Here is a 15,432-nt window from a genome sequence, read left to right on the forward strand (position 1 = left end):
GATAAAGTAATGTGATTAAATATAAAGTTAATTTGCAATCAATAAGTAATTTTAGGATAAGTGCATCTTTTGTCTTACGTGATACATTCTGTGACTCCACGCAATGAGTCGCGTGGAAGATATTTAGATGTCACGTAAGTCAAAAAGGTGCATAAAATTACAAAAAAAAAAAGTTCAGGGATTAATAAGTCTTAGTTTAGTTAAAATATGTCTCTAAGATTTCGATCATAGTCTAAGGGTGTACTTTTGTATCTTCCCTAATTATAATGAAAATAAAGTAAAAAGAAGTATTATGTACCACCTCCTTTATTTTTTGTTCCTCATTGCACCATACATAAGAAAAAATAAAATATATAATATTTGCATTTTTCCTTTAATTGTTTATTGAGAAATAATTATAAATTTTTAAAACTAAACCAAAATTAATAATATAAGATTTATCTTATCCTCTTCATTTCTACTTTGTATGCACAAAATCATTTGTTTCTTTCTCATTTTTAACTTCTTAAAATATTTTTTTTTCAATTTAGATTTAAGTCTGTTATTTAAATCATTGTGTAATGGTGAAAAAACTTTATTAACACTAAAATGCATGTTGATTGGAGATGGTAAATTATTTGTCAAGTATTATTTATATTATTAGTGACAAATATCAATGTCACAATTAAATACATTTATCATGGCTAATATTATTTAATTACAAACTTTAAATTGTGGCTATTTCAAAACTAAACTTTTGTGACGAAACTTTAGTTGTGTCTAAAATTTAACTAATTTTAAGACAAATAATGATTTGTCATAAATTAGGTACATTATTAGTGACAAAAAATTGTGTCACTGATAATTGAAAATTCATGGCTAATGCTATTCAATAAATGACGCTAAATTTACTTTGGTGAGAAACTTTTAGTGGACAAAATTTTGTGACAAAATCTTATAACTCGTCACTAAAAATATGTGACTCATGTATTTACTAATAAAAAAGTGAATAATTAATGACAAATTTTATACCGTAGCTAATAATTTTATAACTAAATATCATATTTATTATAGAGAATTTAACATGGAAAAGAAAATTCGCAGCAAACTCTACTTTTAATATTATTTTAGTTGTATGTGTGTATGAGTTGTGGATTGAAATGAACAATAGAGTATTCGTGAAGAGGCCTTACGTGGACGATTTGGTAATCTTTTCAAAAAAAAGAATCGATCACATCGAAAATTTACGCAAGATCTTCGAAAGGTTAAGAAAACATCAATTGAAGATGAACCCGAAAAAATATGCATTCGAGATCGGGTGGAGGCCTTAAATCAGTAGGGCAATAGTATAGCTATTATTGACCTGACCAGAATAGACATATTAAAAGTATGGTCAAAATATTAATCTATATAACTATTGTTAGAGCCCAACCTAAAAGTAGAAATATTTTACTTAGCTATAAGTACTTAGCAATAGAGATATGTTAGAGCTCTAGTACACTGCGATCCATATAATAATAATAATAATAATAATAATAATAAGGAAAAATGCACAAGTACCCCTCAACATATGATCGAAATCCCAGAGACACACTTATACTATACTAAGGTCCTATTACCCCCCTGAACTTATTTTATACGTAATTTTCTAACCCTTTTAGGTCTACGTGACACTAGTTTGAAAAAAAAAGTCAATCAGCGTTGGACCCACAAGATAGTGCCACGTAGGCCGAAAAGGGGTAGAAAATTATTAATAAAATAAGCTCAGGGTTGTAATAGGATCTTTATATAGTATAAGTGTGACTCTGAGAATTCGGGTATAGATTGAGGGGATACTTGTGCATTATCCCTAATAATAATAATAATAATAATAATAACAACAACAACAACAACAACAATAACTACAATAACAACAACACTAATAATAATAATTAAAAAATAACAATAACGTAAAACTTCTCAAATTCAACATTTAATCAATCAATCAATCAACTGGTTCACAAAATATATGAATTCATATTTTATAACTCAAACTCATTTTAGTCTACTTAAATATGAACCGACTAAAATACGATTTATTTTTGCTCAACTCATTTAGTAGCGGTGAAGTGTTGTTTCGTCATGCGTGCGATCGACCAACTATATTAAAAGAAATGCTAAAATAAGCTATGAATTTTATCGTTATATCGTTACTATTTTTTTTAGGAACATTTTATACTTAAAAGACTAACCAAGAACTTAATTAAGTGTTTCATAATTTACTATTGACAACACTATTTATTTTGAGAAATTGTTTCACAAAGCACCTCAGTTAAATTTAATTCAGACCTTATATTTATGTTTACATTACTTAAATATATAAAAATAATTTAATAAAAACTTAATACGTTCTTTACACTTTTTTTTTAAAAAAAAAATTATGTCATTTAATTTTTAATAGATATTTTTATTTTATACATAAAAAAATTAATCTGAAAATAGTTAAAGAGATCTCAATTTAACTTTAACACTTTAAGAAAATTATTGTCCACCCAAGGGGAAAATATCTCTAAGACGCAATTTATTGTCTCCTTAAGGCAAAATTATTTTATTAAAAAAACTATTAATTAATAGGTATAAATAGTATTTAGATTACAACAACTCTAAGAATAAAATTCTGAAATAATAAGCTTTTCTTTTCTGTCAATTTATGATAGCCATATATTGTATTTATTCAATTTTAAGTATCACAAGTTTTTGATAACATATTGATGTTTCAACATATATAAATCAAAATATAATTTGAGCTAAAATTATTGTATTCTGTTGAATCTATAAAATTGTAGCTCCGTCATTGATTCGACAAACTTAATAGCTTTTGATTAAATCTTGTATCGACATTATTAGATATAAAATCCATTATATAAATTGTGAAACTCAGTAATTACAACGAGCGATTAATTTGATATAAAATTCAGAACTTATAAACTTTAAATTCTGGTTCAGTGTTCGATAATATCATGCCCAAAACAATACACACACATAGGTACCTAAGCAAAACTTCATCATCTATATAAAGAGAACTCCTTAGAGACCAAAATGCAAACCAAACTAAACAACATATCAATTAAAGTTTGAAATCATAAAAATGTTGAAGCCTCAACTTCAACAATCTACAAAAACCCTAATCCCATCTTGGAATAGTAATACATTATTCTTAGCCTCTTTCCCCATAAATATTTTAAATAAAAACTTTATACTTAAAAAAAAGAATAATTTTAGGGTTCATCATAATTATAATGGTGCAAATACCATTAGGGCTGTGCTTAATTCTACTGAAAAATCCATAGGTGTTAAAGCTGTGGTGACTGTCCAAAAACAAGTTAATTTAAATTTATCAAGAGGACTTGATGATATTGGTGATTTACTTGGTAATTCACTACTTTTATGGATTGTTGCTGCTGAGCTTGATCATAGTAAGTATATTTTATTCACTCATATATTAATTTTCTTCGTAAATAAAAGTCTGTTCTCTCTCTTTTTACGTGCATTTGTCAGGGTCAAAGCAGTGACGAATCGAGAAATTTCATTAAAATTATTTAGAGTATAATATATATTGTAGGAATAATGCACAAGTACCACCTCAACCTATGCCCGAAATCCCAGAGACATATTTATACTATACTAAGGTCCTATTACCATCTGAACTTATTTTATATATAATTTTCTACCCCTAGACCTACGTGGCACTATTTTGTGGGTCCAGTGTGCGTTGATATTTTTTTTCAAACTAGTGCCACATAGACCGAAAAGGGGTAAAAAATTATTTATAAAATAAATTCAGGGGGTAATAGGACCTTAGTACAATATAATTGTGTCTCTGAGATTTCAGCCATAAGTTGAGGCGGGTACTTATGCATTTTCCCTATGTTGTATTATATTAACTATTCTGATATTTCAATGAAAATTGTTAAACTGATTACCCTTCGCTCTACGTGATTAGTTTATTCAAACTTTCAAGATTAATCTCATAATAAATTTTATAAAATTACGCATTCGTGACTTCTATTTAGTTAGTAGGGAATAGTATTTTATGTTGTTTGGATCCTTCAAAAATCCTACAACACTTATGTGTGGATCCTTCACATTTAAAGTTTTTATAACGTAGCTGAACTCGTAATTTTTAAAATTATGATTTGATCAAAACTTGAAGCATATTAAAAATATTTTTAGTAATTTTTTAGACATATATTTATCATACGCTCCGCATTATGAACTAGTTGAAATTAAATTATTTTATATATCTACAGTTATCTATAAAGTTATATGTTTAAATAAAATTTATTAATAAAAAATAAAATTTTTTATTGATAAATTTAAGTAACTATGAATATATTATTTAACCCAATAGAATGAGTTATACCACATGACAAAAAGTGATAAAAAGGTATCCTTCAGTGTACTTTAATTTAATCATTTAATGGGATTGTCTAGTATAAAAGTTAATAAGGCAGCAATTATATTTTATTAAATGTTTAGTTTATTATTTTTTAATATAATATTGTATCTGGTTTAAATATTCATAATTCTTAAATTAGTATGAAATTTTTTATTTCATGTAAATGAGTTAAGATAATTTATTTTTGAGTCAATATAAATAACTGTCGGGCAATATTTTTTTTTTGACTTTTTAACTAACCAGAGAAAAATAATTTTATTGTCATATATACTATTTTCTCATTTGAATTATTTGAGGGATAAATTCTAAAAAAGTCTTCTCTTCAGCTATACCTTTGAATTTTTTTGTAAGATTTTCTATTTGTTTAATAAGTCAAGTTAAATACTAAAAAAATATGAAAAGTAAATTGTTGTTAATTTTGAGGTGTGATGTGCCACTGCGGAAATCTTTGATAGCACGATGCATTTTTTTTAATTATTTTATTGATTAAATATACCTTAAACTTAATATACATATTTAAATTGTTCAAATATCTGAAGCTTATTAACAAAAAACCAAATAGTTCAATTGGTCAATCAACGAACTACCTTTTTTAAAAAATAAAATAAAATCAACCCAATATAGAAAAACCAAACATGGAGAAAAAAACAATAATTCGTAAAATCATCAAACTACACCGAAACGGATATAGAAAATTTAAAAAGAACATTTATAACCACTTCAATATAATTTAAAAAGACATCAAATTACAAAAAAAAAAAAAGGAAAAGAAATTGAGGATAGTTTAGTCATTCACGGTTTTTATCGAAGAATTGTTAAACATATATGTTATTTCTTCATTTTCTAGCGATAAATAAGACCTCAATAATATATGTGGTGGTTTGTCGTTGATATGATTTAAAATTTCTTTATTTTTAATTTAAGATTTTGAGTTCGTGTGTGCAAGTAAAAAAATTCTCTTAAATGTATCCATACACAAATGAGACTTGTAATGCATAAATTTATATTTAGTCGAATCTTAACACAGATACCGAGTACACCAAATGTAAAATCCAAAAACTTTCTTAGCCTTACAAAAAGTCCNGCCCCTTTTTTTTTATAATATTTTATTAAAATTTAATTGTATCATCGATTTTATTTCTATTAAATTCAACTAACAGAATATAAGTAATAAGAAATAATTATAAGTTGGTAGAGAAGAAAATCAAATCTTTTTAATATATGATGATAAAAAGAGAGAAATATCATTATATTTTTTTTCTACTAATTAATTTCTTCCTTCATATTTCATTTAATTTAAAAATTTTAAAATATTATTAATATTTTTTTTTTTTGTAAATTCAAAATTTTTTAAGAGACTGGACTTGAAAAGCCAAGCATTAGGTCATATGCTCATCGTGGACTAGATGTGGATGGTGACACATATTATGAGGCTGATTTTGTAATTCCTGAAGACTTTGGGGAGGTTGGTGCAATTTTAGTAGAAAATGAGCACCACAAGGAAATGTATGTGAAAAATATAGTAATTGACGGTTTTGTCCATGGCAAAGTTGAAATTACATGCAACTCTTGGGTTCATTCCAAATTTGATAATCCTGATAAAAGGATTTTCTTCACAAATAAGGTTTGATATAATTTCTTCTTTTCTATATTTCTTTTTATTATTTACGATAATCAGAGATATTAGATAGGATTTTTCGTTCAGAATAAAACATGTCTAGTTGATTGATTAGAATAGACGAATGATGTACTCGCCCTTATGTGATTTCAAACATTTATCGTATGCCGTCCAGATAGTCAAATTGTGGAACAATCGAAATAGTTACGTGCGGTATAACACTGAATAGATTTTTAAAAAAAATGGAAATAGTCGATTTTTGTTAGGAACATATTGTGGTCCATTTTCCAAAAAAAAAGGAAGAAAAATACTCTCCTCTCATTTATTAAGAAAAGAAAAACATAATAGTTTTTATATATAATGTTGGATTTTTTGAAAATTACAATCCAGTGATATATACATTTTGAAAAAGAAAAGAATAAAAATGACATTGACTTGTAAAAAATCTTTTCGATAGATGGTGATAGTAAGAATTATGAAATTAGCTCATGAAAACATGACCTGCATCGGTCATAGTAAAGAAAATTCTTTTTATCAATTTTTATTTGGTTATTAAACAAATTACAAGAAAGATACTAGGAAATATACATGGTAAGAGTTGAATGAGTTGGATTATTACCTATGATTTTAGCAATTCGATTCAATTCATTTCAATTCAGATAAACTTTGGATAGGTCAACTAATCCCCCACCTCGACCCCCAACTCATTCAAATTTAGTCTAACTCGCTTCTTTGACACTCTTAGATATACAATAGTGGGATTTGACGGATAACCTCTGGCTATTATAAATAGTATGTTGAAGTATGCTACTGAGTATTTTTAAAAATGTTTACGTTGTTTTTTTTCATTTACTTAATTATATCGTCAAATTTTGCAGTCATATTTACCATCTCAAACCCCAAGTGGAGTAACTAGGTTAAGAGAGGAAGAACTTGTGACATTAAGAGGTGATGGAGTTGGAGAAAGAAAATTTTTTGAGAGGATTTATGATTATGATGTTTATAATGATCTTGGAGAAGCCGATAGTGATGATGATAATGCTAAAAGACCAGTAATTGGTGGAAAAGAATTACCATATCCTAGAAGGTGTAGAACCGGTCGACAAAGAAGTAAAAAAGGTATATTATTTCTGTCTCGTGTTTGAACTTTTCAAAATATATGAATACCCTCCTCCTTCCACCTCATCATAAATGCGCCTTATGTGATGACTTGAATCTTGATTAGTTGAGTTAATCAGTTTTAGATATTAAATGATTATATATGAAAAGTAAATTTATAATTTATCTACACATTTTGAGAAAATATACCACAAGTATTGTCTATAATAAATCAATAAAAAGTCATAAATTGGTCAATCATAATTTATAATATTTCAGTTTATAAGCATTTTAAGTTTGACCAAGGCTTTTATTATTTTAATTTATTATTTTGACCTAAAAAAAACTATTTTAGCCTAGAGTTTTTGGAATGAGAAATTGACATAAATAATTATCCACCAAATAATTCATTTTAGATATGTAATAGTGTAAGTATTTTTAATATATTTAACTATGTGAATTATATTTATTTTTGAACGATCGACCAAATATGTGTAACTTCTACAAAAATTTTCAAAATGAAATTACTAACTCCCTCTATATTTCATTTTTTCCATTCATCACCCTTTACCAATTTTATTATATATCTTTTTGTAAAAAATAACTTTGAGGACATTTTAAGTCATTTTACCAAATATACCAATTGCTTAATACATGTCAATTAATTCATTAAAAATAATTTCTTTCATTTCTATCCAAACACACAAGTCAATAACAAATAAATTTCTATAGTTTATATTATTTTTTAACATCTGACTATTATCAACAACTTTTAATCAGCTAACCAAAATTTAACATGTCATAGAAACTTATGTTAAACTTATTCTTTTACTGTTAATACATAGAAGTTAAACTCGTATTAAATTGTAATTTTTTTTTGCATGCATGTAGATCCATTATATGAAACAAGGAGTAACTTTGTGTATGTACCAAGAGATGAAGCATTTTCACAAGTGAAGTGTTCAACATTCTCCGGCAACACCGTTTACTCCGCCCTACACGCGGTGGTGCCCGCGTTGGAATCGGTCGTATCCGATCCCGACCTAGGGTTTCCACATTTTCCGGCCATTGACTCGCTTTTCAATGTGGGTGTCGATCTATCAGGACTTAGTGATAAAAAAAGTAGCCTTTTTAACATCGTACCAAGGCTTATTAAGTCTATTTCTGAAACCGGAAAAGATGTCTTGCTCTTTGAATCCCCTCAATTGGTCCAAAGTAAGTATCGAGAAACCCTTAGTGGGAAAATGTACAAGTAACCCCCTAGACTATGACTGAAATCTCTGAGACACATCTTAACTAAACTAAGGTCCTATTACCCCTGAACTTTTTTTTTTTGTTATTTTGTGCACCTTTTGTACTTACGTGACATCCAAATATCTCTCACGCGCCTCAATTGCGTGGAGTTGCGGAGTGTGTCACATAAGACAAAAGGTGTATAAAATTACAAAAAAGTAAGTTCAGGGGGTCATAAGACCTTAGTTTAGTTAAGGTGTGTCTCTTATATATCGATTATAATCTAGGAGGTACTTGTGCATTTCCTCATTAATTAACTATGTTTTTTTGAAATTTTCAAAAATTTAAATAGGTGCGTTTTGCTTTTATGTTGTTGGATCAACATTTATCTTCATTTGATGATATCAAGCATCTAGTACTTCTAAAGGGAAAAAAAAATCAAAATATTTTACTAGAAATACTTTGTCCATATCTTTCGAAAAAAATAAAATACCATTAAAAAATTATTTTACTCGAAACTTCAAAAATATTGTTATTCATATATTTAAAAAACGCATCACGTATTTCAATAATTATATAAAAGTTTGACAATATTTTTAAAAATTGCTCGTACGATTTAATATTTTGTGTTTTTTTCTCTCTTTTAATATTCATGGCAGGGGACAAATTTTCTTGGTTTAGAGATGTGGAATTTGCTAGACAAACCTTAGCTGGTTTAAATCCATATAGTATCCGATTGGTTACGGTATGTTATTCCGATAAAAAAATTATTTGTATCAGGTATTTATATCGACTCATATAGTATAGGTCACTATATGTCATTTCCTTAATTTTGATTTTATTTATTTTTCACTTTAAATCATCTTAAACTTTGTAGATATTTATTTTGAGTTCACTTTATGTTTCTCTCTCTCTCTCTCTCTCTCTCTATATATATATATATATATATATATATATATATATATATATATTTGTGATATGATTTCAAATATCATATGCTTAACTATTATATATACACTTTATCATAAATATTAGGGAAAATGCATAAGTACCCCTCTAATCTATGTCCGGAATTCCAGAGAGACACATATACGATAGTAAGGTCCTATTATCCTCCTGAACTTATTTTATAAACAATTTTCTACCCCTTCTCGGTCTACGTGACACTAGTTTGAAAAAAAATGTCAACACGCGCTGGACCTATAAGATAGTGCCACGTAGGCTGAAAAGGAGTAGAAAATTATTTATAATATAAGTTCAGGGGTAATAGGACCTTGGTATAGTATAAGCGTGTCTCTGAGATTTTGAGCGTAGATTGAAGGTACTTGTGCATTTTCCCCTAAATATTATAAAAAATAGAATTAGCTATAAACTTTATTAAATTGCTTCATAACTATCTGTCACTAATTCGTTATGAAATACAGGATTGGCCATTGAGGAGCAAGCTAGACCCTAAGGTGTATGGACCTCCTGAATCAAAAATCACAAAAGAGCTAATTGAGAAAGAAATTGGAAACTATATGACTTTTGAACAGGTATATTTATATAAAAAATTATTTTTATTTATTTATTTTTAATTACGAGAAAAATATATTATTATTTTTTTAATTTGTTTGTGGACAAACGATATCTAGCCTGACCAATAGTTTGATCTTTTTTATTCGGAAAATGCATAAGTATCCCTTAGAATATGACCGAAACCCCAGAGATACACCTTAACTAAACTAATGTCATATTACCCTCCTGAACTTACTTTTTTTGCAATTTTGTACACCTTCTGTCTTACGTGGCACACTCCGTGACTCCACGCAATTGAGGCGCGTGGGAGATATCTAAAGGACACCTAAGCCAAAAAGGTGCACAAAATTACAAAAAAATAAGTTCATGGAGGTAATAGGACCTTAGTTTAGTTAATGTGTGTCTCTGAGATTCCAATCATAATTTAGAGGGGTACTTATGCAGTTTCCCTTTTATTTGCAAAAATAACCTTTCTTGAGTTATAATATACATATATATTTATATATACAGGCCGTTCAACAAAAAAAGTTGTTCATCCTCGATTATCATGATTTGTTATTGCCATATGTGAACAAAGTGAATGAACTCAAAGGGTCAGTATTATATGGATCAAGAACTATATTCTTCTTGACACCTCATGGCACATTGAAACCTTTGGCAATTGAGCTAACTAGGCCACCAATAGATGATAAACCTCAATGGAAGGAAGTTTATTCCCCAAATGATTGGAATGCCACTGGGGCTTGGCTATGGAAATTGGCTAAAGCTCATGTTCTTTCTCATGACTCTGGATATCATCAACTAGTTAGTCACTGGTACGTTATCACGTCACATAAAAGATATTTATAGATAAGTCTTCTTAAGGTATTATATTTAGGCATAATACATAAATATATTCTTTAACTTGAACTCATTTTATATTTATGTCCTTCAATTTTGAGTGTGCATAAATAGACACTTAAACTCGTATGGAATTAAACAAATAGACACACGTTCTATGTGGCATCCTACATGGTAATTTGTGTCCTACGTGGTGTCCTATGTGTATTGTGTCACATAGGACTAATGTGTCAACTTGTTCGACTTTATACAAGTTTAAGTGTCTATTTGTGCACATCCAAAGTTGGAGAGTATAGATTTGAAATGAGACCAAGTGAAAAGGCATATATATGTATTACGTCTTATATTTATTATAAGACATGTTATCTGTTATAACAAGTAAAAAGTGATTTGTTAATGATATATAAATTCCATATTATATAATGTCGGTGTATATAACTTGAACTCTTTGCTAATTGCCTCACTATATAACAAAAATAACTTTTAACAGCAATAAATATACACATTAACAAAGAGTAATAAATATGTTTTAACAAACCACTAGCTAAAAATATGTTTTTAGCAACAATTAAGCTATTACCACTAAAGATCATTTTTAATGTAGTGACTCATCACATTAGTACTTTGCGTAAAGATTTTTTTTACAGGATCAAGTCCCCTAAAAGATATTACTTACAAGTAAGACTTCTTAAGGCATGACATATATAATCTTGAAAATAAGACAGAGTACCTGTTATAACAAGGAAAGGTTGACTTGATGGTGTACACATTTCTTACGCTGACGTTCAGTGCATATAACTTAAACTCTTTTTCATATATGACTAATTATTTTATATTTAACAAAATTTTGCAGGCTAAGAACACATTGTTGTACAGAGCCATACATTATTGCAACAAATAGACAATTAAGTGCAATGCATCCAATATATAGATTGTTGCATCCTCATTTCAGATACACAATGGAGATAAATGCCTTAGCTAGAGAAGCACTTATTAATGCTAATGGTATCATTGAGAGTTCATTTTTCCCAGGCAAGTATTCAGTTGAGTTGAGTTCTATTGCCTATGGTGCTGAATGGAGATTTGACCAAGAGGCACTCCCACAAAACCTTATTAGTAGGTAATAATTCACTAATCTTCTATTATTCTAATTCGATACGGTGTTTGATATCTGTTTTGGGACCCTACTAACCTAAATTGGTGTAAAAAGATCCCACCTTGGAGTAAAACGCTCCCAATTGATTGTGACTCGATTCACAAAAGGGGTAGATCTCGAGACAAGTGGGGATCATTTTAGGGTTAGAAAATCCTATATTGAAGGTAAAGTGCTCCCAACCAAAGGTGATTCCGTTTGCAGATGTCGAACTTGAGACCTCTAATTATTAAGTTTATTTTTTATTGGGGCAATAGTTGAGAAAAGACAAATAACCAATCTTTTCTTTTATCTCGGGAGAAATACGATCGGGATGAGCTATAATGTATTCACAAGTAACTTCTTTACCCTTTAGACAACCTTGATTTTCTAAATCATGGTTTCTACATTGGTATAACACAAACAGAAGATTCAACATCTACTATATATACATAAAAATAATTTTAACCTTATATATAATATAATTTTTCGACGAAAAGGACTAAGACAAGCCCTTGTGCCCCTACTTCTACTAATATGTTATTTTGTGTAAAATTTATAGGGGATTGGCAGAGGAAGATCCAAATGAACCACATGGCTTGAAACTAGCAATAGAAGATTACCCTTTTGCTAATGATGGTTTAGTACTTTGGGACATACTTAAACAATGGGTAACAAATTATGTAAACCATTATTATCCACAAACAAATCTCATTGAATCTGATAAAGAACTCCAAGCTTGGTGGTCAGAGATTAAAAATGTTGGACATGGTGACAAGAAAGATGAGCCATGGTGGCCAGAGTTAAAAACTCCAAATGACTTAATTGGTATTGTCACAACAATAATTTGGGTAACTTCTGGCCATCATGCAGCTGTTAACTTTGGCCAATATAGCTATGCAGGTACACACACCTTACCTTTTTTCTTTTCTTTGCATCATTTTACAATTTGGCCAAAATAACATACGCAGTATCATTATGATCTCACAAGTGGAGTCTAGAAAAACAACATGGTTTAGCTAGGTCAAATTTTTTGTTTATGTATATATACTATATGTCCTTTAATAACTTGGTTTTAGCTGACATCTACGCTCTCCGACTTTAATTGTGGTCAAGTAGACACTTAAGCTTGTATATAATTGAATAACTTGACACATTTGTAGGGGGAGGCACAAAACAACACAAGTAGGATACAACACCTACAAGGATCGACTTCAAGACAATCAACCAAATATACTTCACCAATTTACCAAAAGAAATTCACCACTATATTAACCAAGCTCAAATCAGCAACACATCAATTGAATCACAAGCAAATATGAATTATAAATACGCAAGTGACACACAAGATTTATACGTGGAAAACCCCTTCGGTATGAAGGATAAAAACCACGGGACTTGAAGGAGTCCACCCTTCTTCTTCTCTTATTATGCAAATTGAGGGTAAAAACACCCAACTCAGTCTACAAGGATGTCACAGCCCACCAACAACAACATACATAAGAGCCAACACAAAAGAGAAGAGAAATTGGGAAATATCACCAAGAAAAACGCAGGTTACGCCAGCAGCAATAACAGACGATCAAGAACTCCGATTGACGATCTGAACGGTCAAGATGTAGTGCTATGTGTTGTGAACCAGCTGTGAAAATTTCAGAACGATCCAACGGTCGGATCTCCGAAAAACTGAAATTTTGTCAAGGCTGTCCAGAAAGTCTGCACTCCAACCCTCTCTCAAAAATCTGCTTTTTTTTTTTTTTTATCTCCTCTCTCTCTATTTCTCTCTGCCCGTCCAAAACAAAACCCCAGCACCTTGACATCAGCTGCCAAAGACTTCTAGAAGAAGTCAACAAGGCCCAAAATATATGGGCCACCCATCAATGGGCTGNTTGTATATAATTGAATAACTTGACACATTCGTCTTATGTGACATCCTACACGATAATTTTGTTTTCTATGTAGCGTCTGTCATGTATTATGCCACGTAGAACGTGTGTCTACTTGTACACATTCAAAATTAGAGGGCATAGATGCCAGTTTAAGTCAATATGTATTATGCCCTTTTTCTATTGTGACAATTGATACTCCTTAGTAAAACTTCTGGCTCTATTACTAGAGAAGGTAGGGCGTATTATACCGACTTTGTTTGTGTGATAATAATGGTTTTCGATAGGTTGTTTTCGATAGCTGCACGCTCGGCCCTCGTCATACTAACTATTCTATTGCATATGTAGGCTACTTTCCAAATAGGCCAACAACTGCTAGGTCAAAAATGCCAACTGAGGATCCAACAGCTGAAGAATGGGAGTGGTTCTTGAATAAACCTGAGGAGGCACTACTAAGATGCTTCCCTTCACAAATTCAAGCAACAAAAGTGATGACAATTTTGGATGTCTTATCAAACCATTCACCAGATGAAGAATACATTGGTGAAAAGATTGAGCCTTATTGGGCTGAGGATCCCGTGATTAACGCGGCGTTCGAGGTGTTTTCGGGGAAATTGAAAGAGCTTGAAGGGATTATTGATGGTAGAAATAATGATAGTAAGTTGAATAATAGAAATGGAGCTGGAGTTATGCCTTATGAATTGTTGAAACCTTATTCTGAACCTGGAGTTACTGGAAAAGGTGTACCTTATAGTATTTCCATTTAATTTTTCTAACTCTAAAGAAATTATTTAGTACTTACTTTTGATTCTAATTCAAATCGTAAATTCAGATTTTTATTATGTCTCCGAACTTAAAGTAAAGTGTTGTATGTTTTGTGTTATGATGTCATGTGAAAGAGTTGAGTGAAATACAATTTTAAATCCATACTCGAAAACCATGCTGGATATTGAGTTGACCATATTATGTACATTATGGACAGTCCAATAACAAGTCCACAACCCTAACCATGAGAATCGCCTGTCAACTGATCATTGGTGAATCTTCTTCCTCCTCTTCTTGATCTAGCTCTGATCGAGTTGTCACTTGATCATCACCACCAGTGGCAATCCACGTAACCCATTATTCCCTTGGTACGAACTGTTCTCGAACGAATAAAACTGTTGAGGGGTAATAGGACCTTAGTATGGTATTAGTGTGTTTCTGAGATTTCAGGCATAGGTTGAGGAGATACTTGTACATTTTCCTATAATTAAAGCAAAACACATTCATCCTAACTAGTTTAAATAACAAATAATCTATAAACAGACATAAAGATAATAACAATATAAATATATACAGGTAAGCCTAAATAAAAACTTAAACCTTCAAAAAAAATAAAAATCAACCCAAAACAATTGAAAAAAAGAGAGTTAATAATGCAAAATAGAGTTATTATTATTATTATTATTGTTATTATTATTAATAATAAAGACACAAGTACTTCAGTTTAACTAAATTAAGATTCTATTATTCTCCTGATTCATTTTTTGATAATTTTATACACCTTTTTAGCTTACGCGGCGCCCAAATATCTCCAACACGCCTCAACTTTATGGAATCATCAAGTGTGTCACGTACGTCAAAAGATGTAAAACCATTATCATCATTATTATTATTCTGTTTCACTTGTCACATCTATTTATTATGA

The 15,432-nt window shown here is 29.8% G+C and overlaps 1 protein-coding gene across 1 annotated transcript; it reads left to right on the forward strand.

Annotated features, from left to right (window-relative positions):
• The first annotated feature begins 3,061 nt into the window (after window positions 1–3,061).
• Window positions 3,062–14,625, forward strand: LOC107011715 (linoleate 13S-lipoxygenase 2-1, chloroplastic). The gene is made up of 10 exons (XM_015211324.2): window positions 3,062–3,434; window positions 5,773–6,041; window positions 6,914–7,154; window positions 8,025–8,348; window positions 9,026–9,111; window positions 9,791–9,901; window positions 10,395–10,699; window positions 11,578–11,844; window positions 12,419–12,759; window positions 14,091–14,625. The coding sequence occupies exons 1-10, from the start codon at window positions 3,107–3,109 to the stop codon at window positions 14,507–14,509; spliced, it is 2,691 nt and encodes an 896-aa protein (XP_015066810.1). The 5' UTR covers window positions 3,062–3,106; the 3' UTR covers window positions 14,510–14,625.
• Window positions 14,626–15,432: the final 807 nt, after the last annotated feature.

Source organism: Solanum pennellii, chromosome 1 (assembly GCF_001406875.1).
Source record: "Solanum pennellii chromosome 1, SPENNV200".
In the NCBI taxonomy this organism is placed as follows: Eukaryota; Viridiplantae; Streptophyta; class Magnoliopsida; order Solanales; family Solanaceae; genus Solanum; species Solanum pennellii.